At 38.9% G+C, this 27,194-nt stretch overlaps 1 protein-coding gene across 6 annotated transcripts in view; it reads right to left on the bottom strand.

The window, feature by feature from the left end:
* The window catches only part of AMPH (amphiphysin), a 360,005-nt gene that overhangs the window by 150,499 nt on the left and 182,312 nt on the right, over nucleotides 1–27,194 (bottom strand). For all 6 annotated transcript variants that reach the window (XM_075315119.1, XM_075315120.1, XM_075315115.1 and 3 more), the window contains exon 3: nucleotides 20,450–20,504. In XM_075315119.1, the coding sequence (XP_075171234.1) occupies nucleotides 20,450–20,504 (55 nt within the window). The remainder of the gene's footprint in view (nucleotides 1–20,449; nucleotides 20,505–27,194) is intronic.

Below are 27,194 nucleotides of genomic sequence, written 5' to 3'. Positions count from 1 at the left end.
GGATTACCCTTAGCTAGCAATACAAAAAATGCAGCGGGAGCCCATATTTATTTTTTTTAATTATTTATATAAATAACTAAAAATAAAATGGGCTTCCCTGTATTTTGATTGCTGGACATCACAGTGCTGTAAAAATAAATCTTTAAAAAAATGACGTAGCGCTCCGCGGTATTTTTGATTCTCAGCGCAGATAAAGCAGACAGCTATGGGTTGCCACCCCCATCTGCCTGCCGTTACCTTGGTTGGCAATCAAAATACAGGGAAGCCCATTAATTTTTTCTATTTAAAAAATAGTTAAAAAAAAAAAATGACGTTGGGTCCCCCCATTTTTGATAGCCAGCTAGGGTAAAGCAGATGGCTGTAGCCTGAAAACCACAGCTGGCAGCTTTACCGTGGTTGGGGATCCAATGTGGAGGTCCCCTCAGGCTCTTTTTTATAATTATTTTATAAATATTAATAATTACACAAAAAAAGTAGGGTCCCCTCCAAATTGGATCACCAGCCAAGGTAAAGCGGACAGCTGTGGTCTGGTATTCTCAGGGTGGGAAGGTCCATAGTTATTGGGCCTTCACAGCCTAAAAATAGCAGGCCGCAGGCACCCCAGACGTGGCGCATCCACTAGATGCGCCAATCCTGGCGCTTCACCCCAGCTCATCCCGTGCCATGGTGCAGTGGCAAACGGGGTAATAAATCGGGTTGATACTAGCTGTAAAGTCACCTGAGATCAAGCCCAGCAGTTTGTGATGTCATGGCGTCTATTAGATACCCACCATCATAAACTGTCAGTACTAACAAAAACAAAAAATCGACAAAAGAAATTTATTTGAAAAAACAGTCCCCAAAACATTTCCTCTTTCACCAATTTATTGTAAGAAAAAAAATAAAGGGGTCCCACGACGACTCTGGACCGTCTAGAATATGGGGGGGAGACACTCAGGGAACGTATCCCCCATTTTCTAGGAGTGCGGACCCTTCATGTGAGGAGTGTGGGTGCAATGAATCTGCACTCACTCTCCCCGGGTCCACAGCAGCAGAGTCCATGTCGTAATGGTTGCTACCAAAGCTGCAATGCCCTGCTCATGAGGTAAGGGCATGCCTAATCAGGAGAACTACTGTAGAGGAAGCCCTGCTCACTGGTATATAGGTGCTCAGAGGTAATAATAGATAAAATTAGTGAGTAACCTCGGCACTCTAAATCTCCCAGACTAAGTCAGTAAGTCCCAATGGATAGTAATGCAAAATCACTCTTTATTGGTCCGTATTAAGAACATTTTTTTTTTCATAAGCATATATGTTTTTGTCCAAAACAAGTTACAATTGACGTTTCGGCCTGAGCCTTCGTCAGATTGGACTTATCTGCATGTAATCATGAAAAATGACAATAATCAGTATCACATAAGAGTGAGAGAACAATAACATAAACTCGAACAATGTAGAGGTACAATTGGCATGCAGCAAAAAAATTGCAACACAGCAAGAAATGAAACACATGATACAAATGTCATAATACAGTACAAGGACAATATAGTAATGACAAATATGGGGTCAGAGTAGACTTAGACAGCTCTGGTACGAAAGAGATGTCAATCATAAAGTAACATGTGCAGTAGGTGTAGAGCTACAGTATGCATGGCAGAGCTAATGGGTAGACCGACCATAGAAAAAGAACGGAGAAAAAGTGGAGAAAAAGTGGAGAATAAGTGGAGAATAAGTGGAGAATGTGGAGAAAAAAATGGAGAAAAAGTGGAGAAAAAGTGGAGAAAAAGTGGAGAAAAAGTGGAGAAAAAGTGGAGAATAAGTGGAGAAAAAGTGGAGAATAAGTGGAGAAAAAGTGGAGAAAAAGTGGAGAAAAAGTGGAGAATAAGTGGAGAAAAGGTGTAGAAAAAGTGGAGAAAAAAATGGAGAAAAAGTGGAGAAAAAGTGGAGAATAAATGGAGAAAAAGTGGAGAAAAAGTGGAGAAAAAAATGGAGAAAAAGTGGAGAAAAAGTGGAGAATAAGTGGAGAAAAAGTGGAGAATAAGTGGAGAAAAAGTGGAGAAAAAGTGGAGAAAAAAATGGAGAAAAAGTGGAGAAAAAGTGGAGAATAAGTGGAGAATAAATGGAGAAAAAGTGGAGAAAAAGTGGAGAATAAGTGGAGAAAAAGTGGAGAAAAAGTGGAGAATAAGTGGAGAAAAAGTGGAGAAAAAGTGGAGAATAAATGGAGAAAAAGTGGAGAAAAAGTGGAGAATAAGTGGAGAAAAAGTGGAGAAAAAGTGGAGAAAAAAATGGAGAAAAAGTGGAGAAAAAGTGGAGAATAAATGGAGAAAAAGTGGAGAAAAAGTGGAGAAAAAATGGAGAAAAAGTGGAGAAAAAGTGGAGAATAAGTGGAGAAAAAGTGGAGAAAAAGTGGAGAAAAAAATGGAGAAAAAGTGGAGAAAAAGTGGAGAATAAATGGAGAAAAAGTGGAGAAAAAGTGGAGAAAAAAATGGAGAAAAAGTGGAGAAAAAGTGGAGAATAAGTGGAGAAAAAGTGGAGAAAAAGTGGAGAAAAAGTGGAGAAAAAAATGGAGAAAAAGTGGAGAAAAAGTGGAGAATAAATGGAGAAAAAGTGGAGAAAAAGTGGAGAAAAAGTGGAGAATAAGTGGAGAAAAAGTGGAGAAAAAGTGGAGAAAAAGTGGAGAAAAAGTGGAGAAAAAAATGGAGAATAAATGGAGAAAAAGTGGAGAAAAAGTGGAGAATAAGTGGAGAAAAAATGGAGAAAAAGTGGAGAATAAGTGGAGAAAAGGTGTAGAAAAAGTGGAGAAAAAAATGGAGAAAAAGTGGAGAAAAAGTGGAGAATAAATGGAGAAAAAGTGGAGAAAAAGTGGAGAAAAAAATGGAGAAAAAGTGGAGAAAAAGTGGAGAATAAGTGGAGAAAAAGTGGAGAATAAGTGGAGAAAAAGTGGAGAAAAAGTGGAGAAAAAGTGGAGAATAAGTGGAGAAAAAGTGTAGAAAAAGTGGAGAAAAAAATGGAGAAAAAGTGGAGAAAAAGTGGAGAATAAATGGAGAAAAAGTGGAGAAAAAAATGGAGAAAAAGTGGAGAAAAAGTGGGGAATAAGTGGAGAATAAATGGAGAAAAAGTGTAGAAAAAGTGGAGAATAAGTGGAGAAAAAGTGGAGAATAAGTGGACAAAAAGTGGAGAAAAAGTGGAGAAAAAAATGGAGAAAAAGTGGAGAAAAAGTGGAGAATAAATGGAGAAAAAGTGGAGAAAAAGTGGAGAAAAAAATGGAGAAAAAGTGGAGAAAAAGTGGAGAATAAGTGGAGAATAAATGGAGAAAAAGTGGAGAATAAGTGGAGAAAAAGTGGAGAAAAAGTGGAGAATAAGTGGAGAAAAAGTGGAGAAAAAGTGGAGAATAAATGGAGAAAAAGTGGAGAAAAAGTGGAGAATAAGTGGAGAAAAAGTGGAGAAAAAGTGGAGAATAAGTGGAGAATAAATGGAGAAAAAGTGTAGAAAAAGTGGAGAATAAGTGGAGAAAAAGTGGAGAATAAGTGGACAAAAAGTGGAGAAAAAGTGGAGAAAAAAATGGAGAAAAAGTGGAGAAAAAGTGGAGAATAAATGGAGAAAAAGTGGAGAAAAAGTGGAGAAAAAAATGGAGAAAAAGTGGAGAAAAAGTGGAGAATAAGTGGAGAATAAATGGAGAAAAAGTGGAGAAAAAGTGGAGAATAAGTGGAGAAAAAGTGGAGAAAAAGTGGAGAATAAGTGGAGAAAAAGTGGAGAAAAAGTGGAGAATAAATGGAGAAAAAGTGGAGAAAAAGTGGAGAATAAGTGGAGAAAAAGTGGAGAAAAAGTGGAGAAAAAAATGGAGAAAAAGTGGAGAAAAAGTGGAGAATAAATGGAGAAAAAGTGGAGAAAAAGTGGAGAATAAGTGGAGAAAAAATGGAGAAAAAGTGGAGAAAAAAATGGAGAAAAAGTGGAGAAAAAGTGGAGAATAAATGGAGAAAAAGTGGAGAAAAAGTGGAGAATAAGTGGAGAAAAAATGGAGAAAAAGTGGAGAATAAGTGGAGAAAAGGTGTAGAAAAAGTGGAGAAAAAAATGGAGAAAAAGTGGAGAAAAAGTGGAGAATAAATGGAGAAAAAGTGGAGAAAAAGTGGAGAAAAAAATGGAGAAAAAGTGGAGAAAAAGTGGAGAATAAGTGGAGAAAAAGTGGAGAATAAGTGGAGAAAAAGTGGAGAAAAAGTGGAGAAAAAGTGGAGAATAAGTGGAGAAAAAGTGTAGAAAAAGTGGAGAAAAAAATGGAGAAAAAGTGGAGAAAAAGTGGAGAATAAATGGAGAAAAAGTGGAGAAAAAAATGGAGAAAAAGTGGAGAAAAAGTGGAGAATAAGTGGAGAATAAATGGAGAAAAAGTGTAGAAAAAGTGGAGAATAAGTGGAGAAAAAGTGGAGAATAAGTGGACAAAAAGTGGAGAAAAAGTGGAGAAAAAAATGGAGAAAAAGTGGAGAAAAAGTGGAGAATAAATGGAGAAAAAGTGGAGAAAAAGTGGAGAAAAAGTGGAGAATAAGTGGAGAATAAATGGAGAAAAAGTGTAGAAAAAGTGGAGAATAAGTGGAGAAAAAGTGGAGAATAAGTGGACAAAAAGTGGAGAAAAAGTGGAGGAAAAAGTGGAGAAAAAGTGGAGAATAAATGGAGAAAAAGTGGAGAAAAAGTGGAGAAAAAAATGGAGAAAAAGTGGAGAAAAAGTGGAGAATAAGTGGAGAATAAATGGAGAAAAAGTGGAGAAAAAGTGGAGAATAAGTGGAGAAAAAGTGGAGAAAAAGTGGAGAATAAGTGGAGAAAAAGTGGAGAAAAAGTGGAGAATAAATGGAGAAAAAGTGGAGAAACAGTGGAGAATAAGTGGAGAAAAAGTGGAGAAAAAAATGGAGAAAAAGTGGAGAAAAAGTGGAGAATAAATGGAGAAAAAGTGGAGAAAAAGTGGAGAATAAGTGGAGAAAAAATGGAGAAAAAGTGGAGAATAAGTGGAGAAAAGGTGTAGAAAAAGTGGAGAAAAAAATGGAGAAAAAGTGGAGAAAAAGTGGAGAATAAGTGGAGAATAAATGGAGAAAAAGTGGAGAAAAAGTGGAGAATAAGTGGAGAAAAAGTGGAGAAAAAGTGGAGAATAAGTGGAGAAAAAGTGGAGAAAAAGTGGAGAATAAATGGAGAAAAAGTTGAGAAAAAGTGGAGAATAAGTGGAGAAAAAGTGGAGAAAAAGTGGAGAAAAAAATGGAGAAAAAGTGGAGAAAAAGTGGAGAATAAATGAAGAAAAAGTGGAGAAAAAGTGGAGGAAAAAAATGGAGAAAAAGTGGAGAAAAAAATGGAGAAAAAGTGGAGAAAAAGTGGAGAATAAGTGGAGAATAAATGGAGAAAAAGTGGAGAAAAAGTGGAGAATAAGTGGAGAAAAAGTGGAGAAAAAGTGGAGAAAAAGTGGAGAATAAGTGGAGAAAAAGTGGAGAAAAAGTGGAGAATAAATGGAGAAAAAGTGGAGAAAAAGTGGAGAATAAGTGGAGAAAAAGTGGAGAAAAAGTGGAGAAAAAAATGGAGAAAAAGTGGAGAAAAAGTGGAGAATAAGTGGAGAAAAAGTGGAGAAAAAGTGGAGAATAAGTGGAGAAAAAGTGGAGAAAAAAATGGAGAAAAAGTGGAGAAAAAGTGGAGAATAAGTGGAGAATAAATGGAGAAAAAGTGGAGAAAAAGTGGAGAAAAAGTGGAGAATAAGTGGAGAAAAAGTGGAGAAAAAGTGGAGAATAAATGGAGAAAAAGTGGAGAAAAAGTGGAGAATAAGTGGAGAAAAAGTGGAGAAAAAGTGGAGAATAAGTGGAGAATAAATGGAGAAAAAGTGTAGAAAAAGTGGAGAATAAGTGGAGAAAAAGTGGAGAATAAGTGGACAAAAAGTGGAGAAAAAGTGGAGAAAAAAATGGAGAAAAAGTGGAGAAAAAGTGGAGAATAAATGGAGAAAAAGTGGAGAAAAAGTGGAGAAAAAAATGGAGAAAAAGTGGAGAAAAAGTGGAGAATAAGTGGAGAATAAATGGAGAAAAAGTGGAGAAAAAGTGGAGAATAAGTGGAGAAAAAGTGGAGAAAAAGTGGAGAATAAGTGGAGAAAAAGTGGAGAAAAAGTGGAGAATAAATGGAGAAAAAGTGGAGAAAAAGTGGAGAATAAGTGGAGAAAAAGTGGAGAAAAAGTGGAGAAAAAAATGGAGAAAAAGTGGAGAAAAAGTGGAGAATAAATGGAGAAAAAGTGGAGAAAAAGTGGAGAATAAGTGGAGAAAAAATGGAGAAAAAGTGGAGAAAAAAATGGAGAAAAAGTGGAGAAAAAGTGGAGAATAAATGGAGAAAAAGTGGAGAAAAAGTGGAGAATAAGTGGAGAAAAAATGGAGAAAAAGTGGAGAATAAGTGGAGAAAAGGTGTAGAAAAAGTGGAGAAAAAAATGGAGAAAAAGTGGAGAAAAAGTGGAGAATAAATGGAGAAAAAGTGGAGAAAAAGTGGAGAAAAAAATGGAGAAAAAGTGGAGAAAAAGTGGAGAATAAGTGGAGAAAAAGTGGAGAATAAGTGGAGAAAAAGTGGAGAAAAAGTGGAGAAAAAGTGGAGAATAAGTGGAGAAAAAGTGTAGAAAAAGTGGAGAAAAAAATGGAGAAAAAGTGGAGAAAAAGTGGAGAATAAATGGAGAAAAAGTGGAGAAAAAAATGGAGAAAAAGTGGAGAAAAAGTGGAGAATAAGTGGAGAATAAATGGAGAAAAAGTGTAGAAAAAGTGGAGAATAAGTGGAGAAAAAGTGGAGAATAAGTGGACAAAAAGTGGAGAAAAAGTGGAGAAAAAAATGGAGAAAAAGTGGAGAAAAAGTGGAGAATAAATGGAGAAAAAGTGGAGAAAAAGTGGAGAAAAAGTGGAGAATAAGTGGAGAATAAATGGAGAAAAAGTGTAGAAAAAGTGGAGAATAAGTGGAGAAAAAGTGGAGAATAAGTGGACAAAAAGTGGAGAAAAAGTGGAGGAAAAAGTGGAGAAAAAGTGGAGAATAAATGGAGAAAAAGTGGAGAAAAAGTGGAGAAAAAAATGGAGAAAAAGTGGAGAAAAAGTGGAGAATAAGTGGAGAATAAATGGAGAAAAAGTGGAGAAAAAGTGGAGAATAAGTGGAGAAAAAGTGGAGAAAAAGTGGAGAATAAGTGGAGAAAAAGTGGAGAAAAAGTGGAGAATAAATGGAGAAAAAGTGGAGAAACAGTGGAGAATAAGTGGAGAAAAAGTGGAGAAAAAATGGAGAAAAAGTGGAGAAAAAGTGGAGAATAAATGGAGAAAAAGTGGAGAAAAAGTGGAGAATAAGTGGAGAAAAAATGGAGAAAAAGTGGAGAATAAGTGGAGAAAAGGTGTAGAAAAAGTGGAGAAAAAAATGGAGAAAAAGTGGAGAAAAAGTGGAGAATAAGTGGAGAATAAATGGAGAAAAAGTGGAGAAAAAGTGGAGAATAAGTGGAGAAAAAGTGGAGAAAAAGTGGAGAATAAGTGGAGAAAAAGTGGAGAAAAAGTGGAGAATAAATGGAGAAAAAGTTGAGAAAAAGTGGAGAATAAGTGGAGAAAAAGTGGAGAAAAAGTGGAGAAAAAAATGGAGAAAAAGTGGAGAAAAAGTGGAGAATAAATGAAGAAAAAGTGGAGAAAAAGTGGAGGAAAAAAATGGAGAAAAAGTGGAGAAAAAAATGGAGAAAAAGTGGAGAAAAAGTGGAGAATAAGTGGAGAATAAATGGAGAAAAAGTGGAGAAAAAGTGGAGAATAAGTGGAGAAAAAGTGGAGAAAAAGTGGAGAAAAAGTGGAGAATAAGTGGAGAAAAAGTGGAGAAAAAGTGGAGAATAAATGGAGAAAAAGTGGAGAAAAAGTGGAGAATAAGTGGAGAAAAAGTGGAGAAAAAGTGGAGAAAAAAATGGAGAAAAAGTGGAGAAAAAGTGGAGAATAAGTGGAGAATAAATGGAGAAAAAGTGGAGAAAAAGTGGAGAAAAAGTGGAGAATAAGTGGAGAAAAAGTGGAGAAAAAGTGGAGAATAAGTGGAGAAAAAGTGGAGAAAAAGTGGAGAATAAATGGAGAAAAAGTGGAGAAAAAGTGGAGAATAAGTGGAGAAAAAAGTGGAGAAAAAGTGGAGAAAAAAATGGAGAAAAAGTGGAGAAAAAGTGGAGAATAAATGGAGAAAAAGTGGAGAAAAAGTGGAGAATAAGTGGAGAAAAAATGGAGAAAAAGTGGAGAATAAGTGGAGAAAAGGTGTAGAAAAAGTGGAGAAAAAATGGAGAAAAAGTGGAGAAAAAGTGGAGAATAAATGGAGAAAAAGTGGAGAAAAAGTGGAGAAAAAAATGGAGAAAAAGTGGAGAAAAAGTGGAGAATAAGTGGAGAAAAAGTGGAGAATAAGTGGAGAAAAAAATGGAGAAAAAGTGGAGAAAAAGTGGAGAATAAGTGGAGAATAAATGGAGAAAAAGTGGAGAAAAAGTGGAGAATAAATGGAGAAAAAGTGGAGAAAAAGTGGAGAATAAGTGGAGAAAAAATGGAGAAAAAGTGGAGAAAAAAATGGAGAAAAAGTGGAGAAAAAGTGGAGAATAAATGGAGAAAAAGTGGAGAAAAAGTGGAGAATAAGTGGAGAAAAAATGGAGAAAAAGTGGAGAATAAGTGGAGAAAAGGTGTAGAAAAAGTGGAGAAAAAAATGGAGAAAAAGTGGAGAAAAAGTGGAGAATAAATGGAGAAAAAGTGGAGAAAAAGTGGAGAAAAAAATGGAGAAAAAGTGGAGAAAAAGTGGAGAATAAGTGGAGAAAAAGTGGAGAATAAGTGGAGAAAAAGTGGAGAAAAAGTGGAGAAAAAGTGGAGAATAAGTGGAGAAAAAGTGTAGAAAAAGTGGAGAAAAAAATGGAGAAAAAGTGGAGAAAAAGTGGAGAATAAATGGAGAAAAAGTGGAGAAAAAAATGGAGAAAAAGTGGAGAAAAAGTGGAGAATAAGTGGAGAATAAATGGAGAAAAAGTGTAGAAAAAGTGGAGAATAAGTGGAGAAAAAGTGGAGAATAAGTGGACAAAAAGTGGAGAAAAAGTGGAGAAAAAAATGGAGAAAAAGTGGAGAAAAAGTGGAGAATAAATGGAGAAAAAGTGGAGAAAAAGTGGAGAAAAAGTGGAGAATAAGTGGAGAATAAATGGAGAAAAAGTGTAGAAAAAGTGGAGAATAAGTGGAGAAAAAGTGGAGAATAAGTGGACAAAAAGTGGAGAAAAAGTGGAGGAAAAAGTGGAGAAAAAGTGGAGAATAAATGGAGAAAAAGTGGAGAAAAAGTGGAGAAAAAAATGGAGAAAAAGTGGAGAAAAAGTGGAGAATAAGTGGAGAATAAATGGAGAAAAAGTGGAGAAAAAGTGGAGAATAAGTGGAGAAAAAGTGGAGAAAAAGTGGAGAATAAGTGGAGAAAAAGTGGAGAAAAAGTGGAGAATAAATGGAGAAAAAGTGGAGAAACAGTGGAGAATAAGTGGAGAAAAAGTGGAGAAAAAAATGGAGAAAAAGTGGAGAAAAAGTGGAGAATAAATGGAGAAAAAGTGGAGAAAAAGTGGAGAATAAGTGGAGAAAAAATGGAGAAAAAGTGGAGAATAAGTGGAGAAAAGGTGTAGAAAAAGTGGAGAAAAAAATGGAGAAAAAGTGGAGAAAAAGTGGAGAATAAGTGGAGAATAAATGGAGAAAAAGTGGAGAAAAAGTGGAGAATAAGTGGAGAAAAAGTGGAGAAAAAGTGGAGAATAAGTGGAGAAAAAGTGGAGAAAAAGTGGAGAATAAATGGAGAAAAAGTTGAGAAAAAGTGGAGAATAAGTGGAGAAAAAGTGGAGAAAAAGTGGAGAAAAAAATGGAGAAAAAGTGGAGAAAAAGTGGAGAATAAATGAAGAAAAAGTGGAGAAAAAGTGGAGGAAAAAAATGGAGAAAAAGTGGAGAAAAAAATGGAGAAAAAGTGGAGAAAAAGTGGAGAATAAGTGGAGAATAAATGGAGAAAAAGTGGAGAAAAAGTGGAGAATAAGTGGAGAAAAAGTGGAGAAAAAGTGGAGAAAAAGTGGAGAATAAGTGGAGAAAAAGTGGAGAAAAAGTGGAGAATAAATGGAGAAAAAGTGGAGAAAAAGTGGAGAATAAGTGGAGAAAAAGTGGAGAAAAAGTGGAGAAAAAAATGGAGAAAAAGTGGAGAAAAAGTGGAGAATAAGTGGAGAATAAATGGAGAAAAAGTGGAGAAAAAGTGGAGAAAAAGTGGAGAATAAGTGGAGAAAAAGTGGAGAAAAAGTGGAGAATAAGTGGAGAAAAAGTGGAGAAAAAGTGGAGAATAAATGGAGAAAAAGTGGAGAAAAAGTGGAGAATAAGTGGAGAAAAAAGTGGAGAAAAAGTGGAGAAAAAAATGGAGAAAAAGTGGAGAAAAAGTGGAGAATAAATGGAGAAAAAGTGGAGAAAAAGTGGAGAATAAGTGGAGAAAAAATGGAGAAAAAGTGGAGAATAAGTGGAGAAAAGGTGTAGAAAAAGTGGAGAAAAAAATGGAGAAAAAGTGGAGAAAAAGTGGAGAATAAATGGAGAAAAAGTGGAGAAAAAGTGGAGAAAAAAATGGAGAAAAAGTGGAGAAAAAGTGGAGAATAAGTGGAGAAAAAGTGGAGAATAAGTGGAGAAAAAGTGGAGAAAAAGTGGAGAAAAAGTGGAGAATAAGTGGAGAAAAAGTGTAGAAAAAGTGGAGAAAAAAATGGAGAAAAAGTGGAGAAAAAGTGGAGAATAAATGGAGAAAAAGTGGAGAAAAAAATGGAGAAAAAGTGGAGAAAAAGTGGAGAATAAGTGGAGAATAAATGGAGAAAAAGTGTAGAAAAAGTGGAGAATAAGTGGAGAAAAAGTGGAGAATAAGTGGACAAAAAGTGGAGAAAAAAATGGAGAAAAAGTGGAGAAAAAGTGGAGAATAAATGGAGAAAAAGTGGAGAAAAAGTGGAGAAAAAAATGGAGAAAAAGTGGAGAAAAAGTGGAGAATAAGTGGAGAATAAATGGAGAAAAAGTGGAGAAAAAGTGGAGAATAAGTGGAGAAAAAGTGGAGAAAAAGTGGAGAATAAGTGGAGAAAAAGTGGAGAAAAAGTGGAGAATAAATGGAGAAAAAGTGGAGAAAAAGTGGAGAATAAGTGGAGAAAAAGTGGAGAAAAAGTGGAGAAAAAAATGGAGAAAAAGTGGAGAAAAAGTGGAGAATAAATGGAGAAAAAGTGGAGAAAAAGTGGAGGAAAAAAATGGAGAAAAAGTGGAGAAAAAGTGGAGAATAAGTGGAGAAAAAGTGGAGAAAAAGTGGAGAAAAAATGGAGAAAAAGTGGAGAAAAAGTGGAGAATAAATGGAGAAAAAGTGGAGAAAAAGTGGAGAAAAAAATGGAGAAAAAGTGGAGAAAAAGTGGAGAATAAGTGGAGAAAAAGTGGAGAAAAAGTGGAGAAAAAGTGGAGAAAAAAATGGAGAAAAAGTGGAGAAAAAGTGGAGAATAAATGGAGAAAAAGTGGAGAAAAAGTGGAGAAAAAGTGGAGAATAAGTGGAGAAAAAGTGGAGAAAAAGTGGAGAAAAAGTGGAGAAAAAGTGGAGAAAAAAATGGAGAAAAAGTGGAGAAAAAGTGGAGAATAAATGGAGAAAAAGTGGAGAAAAAGTGGAGAATAAGTGGAGAAAAAATGGAGAAAAAGTGGAGCACCCTTTGGTGCCTTTCATGTGGCACTAAGGGGTGCTTAGCTTTGTATTTAGCCAAAAAAATGAAAAAAAAAAAATGACGTAGGGTTCCCCCTAGTTTTGTAGCCAGCTAGGGTAAAGCAGACGGCTGCAGCCTGCAGACCACAGCTGGCAACCTCACCTTGGCTGGTAATCCAAAACTGAGGGCACCCCACGCTGTTTTTTTAAATTAAATAAATAATTTAAAAAAAAAAAACACGTAGGGGTCCCCCAAAATTGGATCACCAGCCAAGGTAAAGCAGACAGCTGGGGCCTGATATTCTCAGACTAGGGAGGTCCATGGTTATTTAACTCTCCCCAGCCTAAAAATAGCAGGCCGCAGCCGCCCCAGAAGTGGCGCATCCATTAGATGCGCCAATCCTGGTGCTTCGCCCCAGCTCATCCCGCGCCCTGGTGCGGTGGCAAACGGGGTAATATATGGGGTTAATACCAGATGTGTAATGTCACCTGGCATCAAGCCCTGGGGTTGGTGAGGTCAGGCGTCTATCAGATACCCGACATCACCAACCCAGTCAGTAATAAAAAAAATAGACGACAAACACATTTTTATTTGAAAAAACACTCCCCAATACATTCCCTCTTTAACCAATTTATTAGAAAGAAAAACAAATCCAGGTCTGGTGTAATCCAAGGGGTTGCCATGACGATCCACACTGTCCCAGTCAATGAAGAGCAGGATGTTCCCCATTGGCTGGGAGAGCAATGCAGTGACCTGAGCTAACATCAATGGGTCAGCCCAGGTCACTGCAGGGCATGACAAGTGCTGCTGTCAGCGAGGTACATTACCTGCGCTGATCTCCAGCACACTGACAGCCCCTGTCACTGAGGTCAATGACCGGCGCCTTCACACCAAGTATCGCGAGAGGTCCGTGACGTCACCGCCAGTGTCAGTCTCGGGTCGGAAGCGATAGGTGATGTGACAAGCGGCGGCCATGGAGGACAGTGACAGCGCTGAGGTCGGGATGGCGGGACTTCATCACCGCAGGTAAGCCGAGCGGGGGGGGTGTGTGAGAGAGTGTGTGTGTGTGTGAGTGCGTGTGTGTATATGTATGTATACATGCCGCGGGCAGGAGGAGGCGGAGCGAGCTGAGCGGGAAGTGTGGGCTTCCTGCACGTAACTAAGATAAACATCGGGTTACTAACCAAAGCGCTTTGCTTGGATACCCGATGTTTATCTTGGTTACCAGCTTGTGGCAGGCTGCCAGCGATGGCTCCTGCACACTGTAGCTGGGAGGGGGGGGGTGTGCGTGAGTGAGAGTGTGTGTGTGTGTGTGTATGTATGTGTACATGCCGCGGGCAGGAGGGGGCGGAGTGAGCTGAGCGGGAAGTGTGGGCTTCCTGCACGTAACTAAGATAAACATCGGGTTACTAACCAAAGCGCTTTGCTTGGATACCCGATGTTTATCTTGGTTACCAGCTTGTGGCAGGCTGCCAGCGATGGCTGCTGCACACTGTAGCTGTAAAAAGCCCTGCTTTTTGCTGCTAGAACCGTTCTCGAACGTATCTAGAACTATCGAGCTTTTGCAAAAAGCTCGAGTTCTAGTTCGATCTCGAACAGCCCCAAAAATCACTCGAGCTTAGAACTGGAGAACCTCGAACCACGAACCGTGCTCAACTCTATTCCTGACACTGCGGCCGGCCGCAGTGTCCGTGAGTGATGGGCTGTGGGCGGTGTTTCACCCTCATCACAGCCTATGTGCTCCCTCCTCTCTCACAGCAGAGCGCTGCAAGCAGGAGACACACCGAGCTGTGACAAGCGGTGAAACACCGCCCACAGCTCAGTGAGTCAGAAAGACTGGGGCCGGCTGCAGGGATGTGATGTGTCCGGAACTTGACGTGACGTCACCGGATCCCCGAGGTCACGGAGCCCGGGGGTCACAGAGCGGAAAACAGCAGTCTGCAATAGCACTTCTCACAAGCACTATTGCCAACATAAGGTATTTGAGAGAAACATTGTTTCTCAATATAATATCGATCTAGACAATAAAAAATATGGGTGAACCACCCATTTACTAAGTTCTTCAAGTAAAATGCACATGGAGTCCAATTAAAAAAAACAAACAAAAAATAATTTCAATAGTTTATCTTCTTAAAGGGAATCTGTCATCAGGTTTTTTCTACCTCATCTGAGAGCAACATAACGTAGGAAAGAGATTGCAACAATGTGTCACTTAGTTTCCTGGGTGCAGCAGTTGTGACACAATCAGAGTATTTAGATTTACCATGTAGCACAACTCAGATAGCTAACCCTGCCCACATCAGGCTTCTTATGTACATTGTCTATTGACAGTGAGCTGCTTATCACAGAAGGAGTTAGAGTCAGATTACCAGGTAGGAAGCTGTCTGAGCGAATCTGGTGGTGCTAAGATAATCATTGCAAGTAAACAACAACACCTAGCTTGATAAAACATGCATTGCTGAAATCTGTGTTCTAACACCTATAGAATGCTGTCATCAGATTACTTAGTAAAAACCTGCTGACCAAATTCCCTTTAAAACATTCAAATTGGCTCTCCCCTATAAATGAAATAAGAACTCTCTTGCTAGTGTCATCAATTGTAGGCACTTAGCCTACAAGGTAAAGTCTCAGTAAAGTAAGGTAAAGTACTTCAGGATACTTGCCCCTCATCATTGTAAAATTAATGTAGACTTACAAGATAAGTAATAACAGTATGTGGCCCAAAAAAAAGATTTCTTCATTTACTGGAGATGGCTAATTTGTCTCTTTTTTCCCATAAGGCCTGCGACACACATCCGTGCCGCCGGGACCTGTTTGCCATTTTTTACATGTACCGGCGGCACGGAGACACATACAGCAATGCTACCCTATTGTAGCAGGCACACACACGTAAAACCACACGGAACGTGTGTCCGTGTGCGTTCGTACGTGTGTGCGTTTTTCTACACGCTGACATGTCAGTGTTTTCTCCGGCAGCACGGGTGTCACACTGCCTGCACCCGTACCACACGGGTGTCGTGTGGATACGGTCCCGCGTGACACGCACCGGAGAAAACACACATGTCAGTGAGAAAATAAAAAACTTAACTTACCTTCTCCAGCCCTCCTGTCTCTGCCGTTGCTGCCACTTGCTGCCGACCGCCGCTCATTATTCTCATTTAATATTCACTTCACTGCGGCCGGAAGCAGCAGCAGCAGGGAGACGGCAGGGCTGGAGCCGAAGATCAGCACCACAGACAGCAGGAAGGACCATGTGAGTATGTAAATAACCTGTTCTCCGTATGTTATCACGGATAGCATGCGGAGAACACACGTGGCCCGCACGTACCAGAGACACGTGCACGCAACACGCAGGGGAAATACGTGTCTCTCGGCATGTGCGTGATTTTCACGTGAGTGTGTCGGAGGCCTAAAGCAAAGCAAGTAAGACTCCGTGCACTACTTTTACCCTGTGAAAAATAAAAAAAATAAAAAATATCCTGCCCTTCTTCCAAACCTCAAATAGGAAAAAGTATAATGAAGAAAATCAATTATTGGGGTTATCCATTCTAATGTCTCATCCTTTATGAAAGGGTATAAAGGTAAGGACATTTTTTTTAGAACAAGTTGTAGACTAGAGTATGCCGCCTGGCTGGATTAATTCTGCTTCTAAATAAAAAATGTAATCCTGTCATATGTCAAGATAGTTGAACATGCTTCAAAGAGCAGAGAAATCTGAATAAACTTCAAAGAGGAAGACTTCATAGAAAAGTTTTTGGATTACTGAAGGTACAGACTCTTTATACTGCAACAGTTGAGGTCACTCTCATATTTTCAATTAAATTCAGGTCTGGACTCTGTTTGGGCCTTTCTAAAAGTTTGATCTTCTTCTTTTTGGTTTTAAGTTATGCTTAAGGCCCCGTCACACACAGAGATAAATCTTTGGCAGATCTGTGGTCATGGACATATTGTTCCATTTGTACATAGCCACAAACCTGGCACTGATTGGCCACAATTTCACTGCAACCACAGATCTGCCGCAGATTTATCTCTGTGTGTGACAGGGCCTTTAGAGTCTGGCTGAAAGATGAAATTGCTCTTTAGTTTTAATTTTTTAGCAAAAGCCTGAAGACTTTGTTCCAATACTGACTTATATTTGAGACTGTTCATAATTCCATCCTCATTGACTAAAGCCCCAGTTTCAGTTGCTGAAAAAAAGCCACAAAGCTTATTGCTGCCTCTATCATGCTTTATTGTGGGTATGATGTTATTATGGTGATGTGCAGTGTTGTCTTTGTGACAAATGTTTTACATTATGACCAAAAAGTTCAACCTTGTTCTCGTCAGACCATAAAACATTTTCCCACATGCTTCTGTCAAACAATAGTCGAGTTTGAATATTTGTGTTTGTAAGAAAAGGTATATGAAGAATACTGGTTCAAATGCAGTATAAAACCAGTACTTGCCAGAAATTCCTACAGCTCTTTAATTTTAATGTAAGCCTCTTGGCAACCTTGTGGAGCAATTTTCTTCTTGTCTTTTCGGAAATTTTTGTGGGATGTCCAATTCCAGGTAATATATGTCACTTTTTGATGATCATCTTCACAGTGTTCTATTGTATATCTAATACCTTGGAAAAAAAATTGTACCCTTCTCTGACTAATAACTTCCAACAATGAGATCCCTTTGCTGTAAGTAAGCAGTTTATAGACCATTGCTTTTGCTGTAAAATACAACTAAGAAAACTCCTACTAGAAGCTACATTTTATATGAAATTAATCAGATAGTTGAAAAATGATGGCTGCTGTGTATTGACTACAATTTAAAATTAGTTAAAAGGTGATTGGTTAATTCTGAATGCAACCACACCACCATTTATACAAGGGTGTTCACACTTATGCAACAACTTTATTTTAGATTTGTTACTTTTAGTTCTCCTCTTGTGTCTCAATTGATTTGAACATATGTAGGTCCCACTGAAGGTAGAAAAAGTCATAAAATTCTTCTTCTTAGTATGATTATTTTACATGTCAAAAACCTGACATTTTTAACATGGGTGTGTAGACTTTTTATAACCAGTGTATATAGTAATTAGGAGTGTTTCTCTAAGACATTAACACTGTCTGCTTTAGGATAAGGTAAGTCATCACTGATGGGAGTGTCACAACTCCCATGACTGAATTAGGAAAGTGAGTGGAAGGGGGACACCTGCCACTTAGCCTCAAGCTAGGGAGGTAACTTGGGCTTGACCTCAACCCAGAATTACGCTTGAAGGTAGCGATGTCTGAGCTCCGACCTCTCCCTATCTCCTGTCTTGGCCCTGATGGCAATGGCCCCTCCACACCCACCACCCAAAGGAGCAGACCGGGACAGGAATCCCCCAAAAAACCCACCTACACAAACATCAGACAGGGGGGTAATAACAACTCACATACTCCAACAACCAACAAGGGAAACACACGGGGGTGATCAGGTACCGAGAAAGGTAATGGGAACCCAACACCACTTCCACACCGACAAGCACCAGAAACTGCAGCAGCAGGAATGCAATTGTCCACCTCCGAGACCAGCTCCAGAAAGATCCTGAATAACCAGGCCAAAAGTAGTCCTCAGCAGGAACAGCTGAGCTGCATAGCAACAAAACAGAAAATAACCCCTCATGTGCCAAAAGAAACAAAACCCATTTAACGTGTGTGGTCTAAGATGGTTAAGGCTGCTTTACACCAGACAATCTATCGTGCGATAGATCGTCGGGGTCACGGTTTTTGTGACGCACATCCGGCATCGCTGGCGATGCCGGCCTGTGTGACACCTCCTAGCGACGCAGTATCGCTCACAAATCGTGAGTCGGGTACTGCTCGCTAGGTTCCATAATATCGTTTAATTTAGTTGACCATCGTTTCTGTGGTAGCACACGCCGCTCCGTGTGACACCACGGGAACGATGAGCAGCTCACCTGCCTCCCGCGGCCGCCGCCGCCGGCTCTATGTGGAAGGAAGGAGGTGGGCGGGATGTTTACGTCCCGCTCATCTCCGCCCCTCCGCTTCTATTGGCCGGCGGCCGTGTGACATCGCTGTGACGCCGAACGTCCCTCCCACTCCAGGAAGTGGACGTTCGCCGCCCACAGCGAGGTCGCACGAGAGGTAAGTATGTGTGACGGGGGTTACTAACTTTGTGCGACACGGGCAGCGATTTGCCCGTGACGCAAAAAGGACGGGGGCGGGTACGATCGATTGTGAAATCGCACAATCGGTCGTACCGTGTAAAGCAGCCTTAAGAAAGGAAGCCCACACCTGAAACCTGTCACAAAACTCTGAAAGAGAAGACCGTGACAGGGAGGTAGGAATCTACCGTTCAACCTATTTAGTCCCATTAAAATGACTCAAAATACCATACCAAGCATGGCCACCAAAAGGGAAAAACTGCTGTGCCTTTGTAAACAAGGACATGGATCTTTGTCAAGGAGGTCGAACACTCAAGTGTCAAATATTGATGCTGAGCATCATGGCCCTTGTCATTCTGCTGATCAGCGTAGGTCGCAAAGGTTGGACTCTCCAAAGATTAAGCATAAATATTGTTTCCTTTAATTAATGCTTATGGAGTAAGGATTTTCAGTTTATTTTAGTAATACCTAAATATGTTGGAAATGTAATCATTTTTATCCCCTTTTATATACTTAGAGAAGTCAGCTTATTCCTTCCATCAGTGCTCTTCGTGGAATTAACAATGATCAATTCAGATCACTGGAAATCTATTCCCACAGTTGGAACACTTTTTGTTCATGTTTCTAAATGTTTCTCAGCTATTAGTGGTAAATGCTGAAATTGCAGGGCTTACTTTACTATGACATGAGTAAATGCATGTGGGACGATGACTTTTATCATGGGAAATAAAGTTTTGTGAATTCATCTTTAATAATAGGCGCTGTAATTGCAAAACAAACAAACATTTGGAATTGTCTTGGGATAAATTTAAGGAAAGATTTACTCAGTATGTTTTCTTACTATTATTTTTTTATTTTCCTAGAAATTGTGTATGGATTGCCTCTTTAAAATTTCTATCTTGAAATAAAAAAATTGTTTAAAAGAACTGAGAGTCCTCAGTGGTTGATACCTTTTAATGGCTAACTGAAAAGATGGTAATAATTGCAAGCTTTCGAGACTACTCAGGTCTCTTCATCAGGCTTGCCTGATGAAGAGACCTGAGTAGTCTGGAAAGCTTGCTATTATTACCATCTTTTCAGTTAGCCATTAAAAGGTATCAACCACTGAGGACTCTCAGTTCTTTTAAACAATTTTTTTATCTCTACTGGCTAACACGGTACAAAGATATATTTTACTTGTATCTTGAAATAAAATGAATTCAAAGCATACAGTATTATAAAAATGTATCTCTGCTATTCCCATACAACTTGTAAATAGGCTGACTATTACTAACAAACTACTGGCAGCTATGAACAAGCAGGAAGAAATAGTTGTACTATAACCCAGGGTCAATTGGCAGGTGTGATGTCCCAGCTCATGAATTATGTACAGTAAATGCAGACAGAATGTAGCACTAAAGTTTTGCAACTGATACATCAAAAATAGAAAAAGGCCAATTTCAAAATGAATTTCTGTGATATACACAGATGAGCCAAAGGGTAACAATGTTTTGAACTTTTGACTTTCAGGCTCCACACCTCACCATCCTCTCCAGCTTCCAACGTGAGACTACCTTCATTTTATAGACAATCATCTTGGCTATCTCATACCCAAATTTGAATTGCAACTATTAAGCATGTGATTAATTATTATTTGATAATGATGTTGTGGGGAGGGGGAGAGGAGATAATAAGTATTGGGGGAGAGGAGATAATGATTATCTCCTCTCCTCCTCCAGCAGTCATTATCTCCTCTCCCCCAGCAGTCATTATCTTCTCTCCCCCTCCTCCAACAGTCATTATCAGATAACTTTTGTTATTAGAGCTACAAATATCACAAAATTATGGATTCTTTAAGAAGTGACCCACCACACAAGCTATGCTCGTTTTTTGTTTTACAAATTTTGACACACCATGCTCAAAAGGTTGGCCATCACTAGTGTAGGCTTTAGATCAGAAATATCCATTATTTTATAGTTTATGACATAACGACCGAAAACTTATTTTATAAGTAATCGTCTGCATATATCTTGTTTTGTGGTTTTGCACCCTTTAAAGGGTAGAATTTCAGCAAAGCGCTTTACAGTAACTGGATATTGATGCAGAAAAAAATTAACTCTGCCACTGCATTATGAGCTCAGCTGGACTGTTAGAGATTTACTGTATGGTGCCACTGACCTGTATCTTCAACAATGGACTATATGGGCTGTAAGATAGGTTCAACACATATACACATATATACTGCAAAAAGTGTTCCTAAGTTAGTCTCTTCTTAAGAAATGTTAGGTCATAGCAGCTTCTATTAGAGATGAGCAGATCGCTTTGTGCAACTCTGATCCACTGTCCTGGTGAGTGCTCTCTAGCCATGGATGGGAGTTGTGTGAAATTGTTGTGCTTCCAAGTTCTCCGGAATGGCACTTAATTCACCGCCCTAGTTTGATGTCACTTGTGCCATGTGAGGTGCAGAGTTGTTGTCTCACCAACCAGATATTTATAAGAAAAGTCTAGGATCTCGCAGGGTAAGGAAATTCCTGTCCACGGCCTCAGAACAGTGATCCACTCATTTCTATTTTCTATATTTGCATATTACAAAATTAGTACATCCCGAAGATTAAGTAAGCATAGAGAAAAAAATCTGGAAAAAAATATACAGAAAAAAACATGTTATTTACAAGTAAAATTCTTACCTTTAATAGCAGCCAAATATGCACGTAGCTCCCTCTGTAGCCGTGTACCTTCTGACTGTAAAAATAGGAATACAATTATTATAATATATACAAATAAAAAATATTAGAATCTCAATATTGAACAATAGGATGGGCACTAGCTTAGGGTACAATAAAAGAATATGGAAAAAGGAGCTTAGAATTAATGCAATTGTTCATCCCCTGATGACCTGACGACTACAGCTTTATTTTTTGTAAAGATTTATATATATTTCTTATGGGGGCAAAAAAATAAATTAGAAATTGTGACATTTGGGTGTATTGATACTCAGTACAATGGATGACTTCATAAAAAGCACTGTCGGAGATTAAAAAAAACAGACTTTTTTCCAATTCTTCTTCATGGATCGTACTTACATAGGTTGAAGCACAGACATATTTAATTGGTAAAATCCTATGTGCAAAGGATACAGACCGAGCCTAAATACCTTATCTATAGACATGGTTTTTAGGCTTGTAACATATCATGGATTTCATTATTCTTTTGCAAGCGTTTTTGAAACGCATCTCTACAAAAGGTTTAGTGTCATGAAGAAAAATGACTGAAAAACACCAGCGCATTCTACATAAAAAAGTGAAAACATCCAAACACAATTTAAAGACAAGCTGTCAAAATATAGAGTAATGTAGAGTAATGAAAATTAATTATTTGTTTCCAGCTAACATTTAATCACAGTTTGTTGTTTGTTTATTTGCTACAAAGAGCAATATAAATGGCTCAAAAAAGCTGCATTTATCCAAAAAGCTTTGGGCATCAAGGCATCAGAAAGAAAAGTTTATTTCCTTTTAATAAGACAAGTGTAGAGAACATTTCTTTGAATATGATTTAAATTTGAAATACACTGTGTGCAGAATTATTAGGCAAATGAGTATTTTGATCACATGATAATTTTTATACGTGTTGTCCCACTCCAAGCTGTATAGGTTTGAGAGCCAACTACCAATTAAGTAAATCAGGTGATGTGCATCTCTGTAATGAGGAGGGGTGTGGTGTAATGACATCAACACCCTATATAACTTGTGCTTAATTATTAGGCAACTTCCTTTCCTTTGGCAAAATGGGTCAGAAGAGAGATTTGACGGGCTCTGAAAAGTCCACAATTGTGAGATGTCTTGCAGAGGGATGCAGCAGTCTTGAAATTTCCAAACTTTTGAAGCGTGATCACCGAACAATCAAGCGTTTCATGGCAAATAGCCAACAGGGTCGCAAGAAGCGTGTTGGCCAAAAAAGGCACAAAATAATTGCCCATGAATTGAGGCAAATCAAGTGTGAAGCTGCCAAGATCCAATTTGCCAACAGTTTGACCATATTTCACAGCTGCAACGTTACTGGAGTATCAAAAAGCACAAGGTGTGCCATACTCAGGGACATGGCCAAGGTAAGGAAGGCTGAAAAATGACCACCTTTGAACAAGAAACATAAGATAAAACGTCAAGACTGGGCTAAGAAATATCTTGAGAATGATTTTTCAAATGTTTTATAGACTGATGAAATGAGAGTGAGTCTTGATGGGCCAGATGGATGGGCCAGAGGCTGGATCAGTAAAGGGGAGAGAGCTCCACTCCAACTCAGACGCCAGCAAGGTGGAGGTGGGGTACTGGTATGGACTGGTATAATCAAAGATGAACTTGTGGGACCTTTTTGGGTTGAGGATGGAGTGAAGCTCAACTCCCAGACCTACTGCCAGTTTCTGGAAGACAACTTCTTCAATGTGTGTGTATATATGTGTTCTTCATATGTGTGTATATCCGCTAAAGGAATCCGCACTGTCGCATTTACAATCACGAAATTTTGCACAGACACCTCATGTCACTCAGGGGACGTCAGACTATGGTTTGAGGGGACAATTTAACCTCGCGCTTTATAGTTTTTCACCAAAAAAACTCCTAACATTAAAGTCAATGGAGCTGGAAGCTACAGGTCAGTAATAAGAACTCTGATTCTTATTCTGATGCTTAGTGTAAGCTGATGTGTGAGGTAATATGATTTCGGTAGAGACAAATACAGAGAGACAAACAGAGACACACCGAGACAGAGACAAATAGACAGAGAGACACACAGAGACAGAGAGACACACACACACAGACACACGCAGAGAGACACACACACAGAGACACACAGAGACAGAGACATACAGAAACACACACAGAGACAAAGACTGATACAGAGACACACAGAGACAGACATACACACACAGAGACACATACACAAAGGCACAGACACAGAGACACACACAAAGATAGACACAGAGAGACTGATATAGAGACAGAGACACACAGAGACACACACAGACACAGATACACACAGACACAGATACACACAGAGACAGAGACACAGAAACAGACACAGAGCATGCTGGCTTCAGCTTACATAGCAAAAACCTGCTGACAGACTTCCTTTAAGTGTAGATAGATTGTTATTTGTAAAAAATCTGGAGTAAATGGAACTATATAGTGCATTTTTACAGATGTTCTAAAATTTCAGCAAAAATACAGTAAGGAAATATAGTATTTAGAAGACAGAAGGAAGGAAGGTGGGAAATGTAGCAACAACTTTTGGTTTGTTGGTTTAGTGAAACAGCATAAGAAAGAAAGTTGAATGTTAGTAGCAGGAGGATACAGCATAGCTCTTGTTTTACTCCAGAAAGACCCTGCCTACATAGCAGACATTATACATTTTTGTATATTTTATGACACTGTTCATTAATGTGCCATGTGGTTAATGAAGTTCACTATGTTGATACCATATTAGTGATAAAGGCACACTGCAAACACTAATAATAATGGGGAGCCCCTTTCATGGCTATAGTATCTGGAGGAATTCTACCAGCACTTGTACTAATGTTGAGGGACATCCTACTTCCTATGTCCTGTTCTGTTCCTTTACTACATAAGAAAGAGCTAATTAGATAATCCAGGCTGCTCCTATACAAATAAGAGCAAACATTAACCTTTGAGCGATTTTCTCTGCATTGAAGAAAAATACTCATCGTTTACTAAGCAGAATGTGTCATTCAGAAATTTAGGGATTAGGCTCCTCTATGAGGGGGAAATGGACAGTTAAGTAATGGTAAGGTGGCAACACAAATAATAAGGCTTCTAGAGGTGAAGTAGATAGAAGAAAAGGGTTAATCTACGCTGCCAGAAGATGATCACAGAAGATCAATGGAAATTAAAACATCTGATTTGATTGTTGTTCGTGTTTCAGAGCTATATGGCTCCTTTTTCAGGAGCCTAGTAATGTACATTATTGATTTTACTCCTGAAGAAGGAATCTATGGCTCCGAAATGCGTAGAACAATAAAATCAGATGTTTTAAACTCCAACAATCTTCAGTGACCTTTTTCTGGCAGCACAGATTAACCCTTTTCTTCCATCTACTTCATTGCTATCCTCCTGGGTCTACAGCAGCCATCCTTATGATGTGGTTTTAGTGGTTGTGTCTTTAACACAACCACACCAGGTTAGTGCACCTATTAAACTCCTTCTGGTACAACTGGATAAGACACCATTTGCGCCTCTCTTTGTCTTTTCAGTTTTTTAAGGCTTCTAGAGGAAAAGAGGAGCTTGCAGCAAAAGTGAGATGGTTGATTGAGAGGTGGGCCACAGGGATAATAAGACACAATGCAGAGTGTAAGGTTGTCAGAAATGCTTTACCCATATGTATCTGGATGCTCAGTGACAGACAGGGTGCAAATGAGCCCATAACTATCCCTAATTCTGATTTTAATACACGCAGGCTGAGCATCAGAGCCTGCCCTATTTCTCATACTTTTAATGAGTTAGTGTTCTAGGTGGTCAACATAGTCCTGGCGCAGATAGATTTCTGCTCATCAGGTCTGGCAGTAGACTTTTTTCTGTCCACCATTGGAGGAGTCGCAAGTTGTGCACCCATGCAATTTAGTGATTGTCATCCCCTGCTCACTTTTCTACTATATGTATCTCCTGCTAATTAGTGTCTCCAATGGTACTGTGCTCCTGGTCCCTAATCTGTATTGTCATGCTATGTGCTAATGCGATTGTACATTTGCATTCACTTATGTTTATCCTGTTTACTCATCTTCTCCTTCAAACATATGTCATAAAATCTGATTATATATGAACAGAAATAATAAGATTCTTTATTTTATGCAAACGTATGGAACTAAACCCAGAAAAAATAGGAAGTCTGACTGATCACGATAATGCAGCAAAGGGCTCTGCAAGTAATTAGACCACACACAATGGGGCCTACAGTCACGATTAGCCAAAGCTCAGTAAATATTGTACTTGCCATTAACTTGTGTTCCCTATGGCTCAGACCTCATAAAAATGCCAATGGCAATTCAAGACATCTATGGAGGACGTGAAAAGTAGAGACATCAGTCTATAGTGCTGACAAGTATTTGTATGTGATACCATTTATGTGTTAATTTATTTTTTTTACATCTTTTTTTCTTCCAAAAAAACAAAACTTGTAAATTATCAATCCAGATTGAATTAAGTCTGCCAAATATTTAGAACTTGGCACATACATAAAATTGGCAGGCCTAGATGTGTTTCAGAAAGATCTTTTCTTTTTTTTCATAAAACAATTACTAAAATATAAAGATAAAACAACATTATGATTTTCAGACCTTTCCTTTACATACAGTACACTAGAAAATCATAAAATATACTAAATTTACTAATATAAATTAGTAAAAATAACAATAATTTTTAACTCTTTAGCACCAACATATTCCGAGCACTTTACAACTCAGAGGGGACAATATAAGACAATATCAGACATTACCGAGTGACAAATTTCAACAGACACCAAGAGGAGTGAGGGCCATGCTCACAGGCTACAATCTATGAGGAAATAGGGGCAGCACAAAGGGTAAATGGTAAAAAGCGTTTGTATTGTGTGGTGCAGCCATCAAATAATTAAGAGAGGATTAACATAGCGCTGCATGAACCGGTCACCAGCCAGTCTGTGTACAACAACCATTTCAGAGAGCTATTAGTTGCATGGAGGATGTATAAACAAATGATAAAAAGGACCAGATTTGGAAGAAAATATTGTGGGGGCAAAATTGGAATAGTTAGATACCCAACTTCCACAAAATAGGAGAGTGTCATATTATTTTTTGCCTCAAAAAAATGTGCTAGGGTTTATTGTTGGGGTAGGTCTTATTTTTGGGGAAACACGGCTTAATAAATATATATATTTATTCATTTATATAGCGCTGTTAATTCCACAGCGCTTTACATACAATGGCAAACACTGTCCCCATTGGGGCTCACAATCTAAATTCCCTATCAGTATGTTTTTGGAATGTGGGAGGAAACCAGAGTACCCAGAGGAAACCTACGCAAACCATCCTTGCAGATGGTGTCCTTGGTGGGATTTGAGCCCAGGATCCCAGCGCTGCAAGACTGCAATGCTAACCACTGAGCCACCGTGCTGCCCGTAATAAATGGTAAACAAACTTATTAGATGTGGTTTTGAGCAGTGTGAGGGGTGTAGTTTTTAGATTGGTGTCACTTTGGGGTATTTTCTGTCACCTAGGCCTCACAAAGTCACTTTAAGGCCCGTTTCACACGTCAGTGAAAAACACAGACATTCTTCACTGACGTGTAAAACACGCACATGTCCCTCCGTGTGCCGTGAACCACGGCACACGTGGGTTGTCTAAGTGCAATCCGGGCTCCGTTCTCCGTGGCCCGTGATTGCACTTAGAGATTAACTCACCTGTGCGCGCTCCCGCTCTCCATGGTGCTGATCGCTCCCGCGGTGCAGCATCCGGCTGGCGCTGACCCCCGCAGCAGCTGCTTCCGGGTCGGCTGTGTCGTGCATCATGAATATGCGCGACAGTAATGAGCCGGCTCAGAAGCAGCAGGCTGCACGGGCTGCAGAGGACATCACTGGAGCCAGGTGAGTAAAAATGATTTTTATTTTAAAAGCACGTTTCTTTCTGGCACATGTCTCACGGATCACACCACTGCATGGTCCGTGGGACATCAGTGATGCCAGAAAAAATGGATATGTCTCCGTGCGGCAATCAAGGACACGTGGGTACGCCGCACAGAGACACGTTCAGTGAAAAATCACTGATGTGTGAGCAGACCCATTCATTATAATGGGTCTGCATATGTCAGTGATTCTGGTACGTTTAAAAAAAAGCACAAACGTACCAGAATCACTGACGTGTGAAAGAGGCCTTAGGCTATGTCCGCACTTTGCGTTTCCACCTGCGTTTCAGATGCTTTTTAGGTCCGTTTTGAACTGCACCGTTTTTATGCCAAAAGGCATGCGGTTTGATTTTCCATCAAAGTCGATGGAAAATGGGGATTTCTAGTCCGCACTTTGCGTTTCCAAACGCAGCGTTTAATTTGCATAATTTGTGGCAAAAAACATACGTTCAAAGAAGCAGCATGTCAATTGTTTTTGCCATTTGGGCTGCGTTTATCTAACATTGAAGTCAATGAAAAGTTGTAAAAAGCAAGCAAAATCCAAATTTCAGCGTTTTACCTGCTTTTTACCTGCAGATAGAATGCGTTTTGGACTACATAAACGCATGCTTTTCTGACTTCAAAATAATGGAATAATATATCCCTTTACACACACACATAATCCGAAAAATAAATTAAAGGAAATTATTTGATTATTGATATTTTAGCCAAAAATAGTATAAAACCGCTATAATTTAATTAAAAACAACTATTTTTGTAATGATTTTGT

This window comes from Anomaloglossus baeobatrachus, chromosome 6 (assembly GCF_048569485.1).
Source record: "Anomaloglossus baeobatrachus isolate aAnoBae1 chromosome 6, aAnoBae1.hap1, whole genome shotgun sequence".
In the NCBI taxonomy this organism is placed as follows: Eukaryota; Metazoa; Chordata; class Amphibia; order Anura; family Aromobatidae; genus Anomaloglossus; species Anomaloglossus baeobatrachus.
Note: the sequence above shows the minus strand (reverse complement) of the source record. Positions and strands in the feature narration are given on the sequence as shown.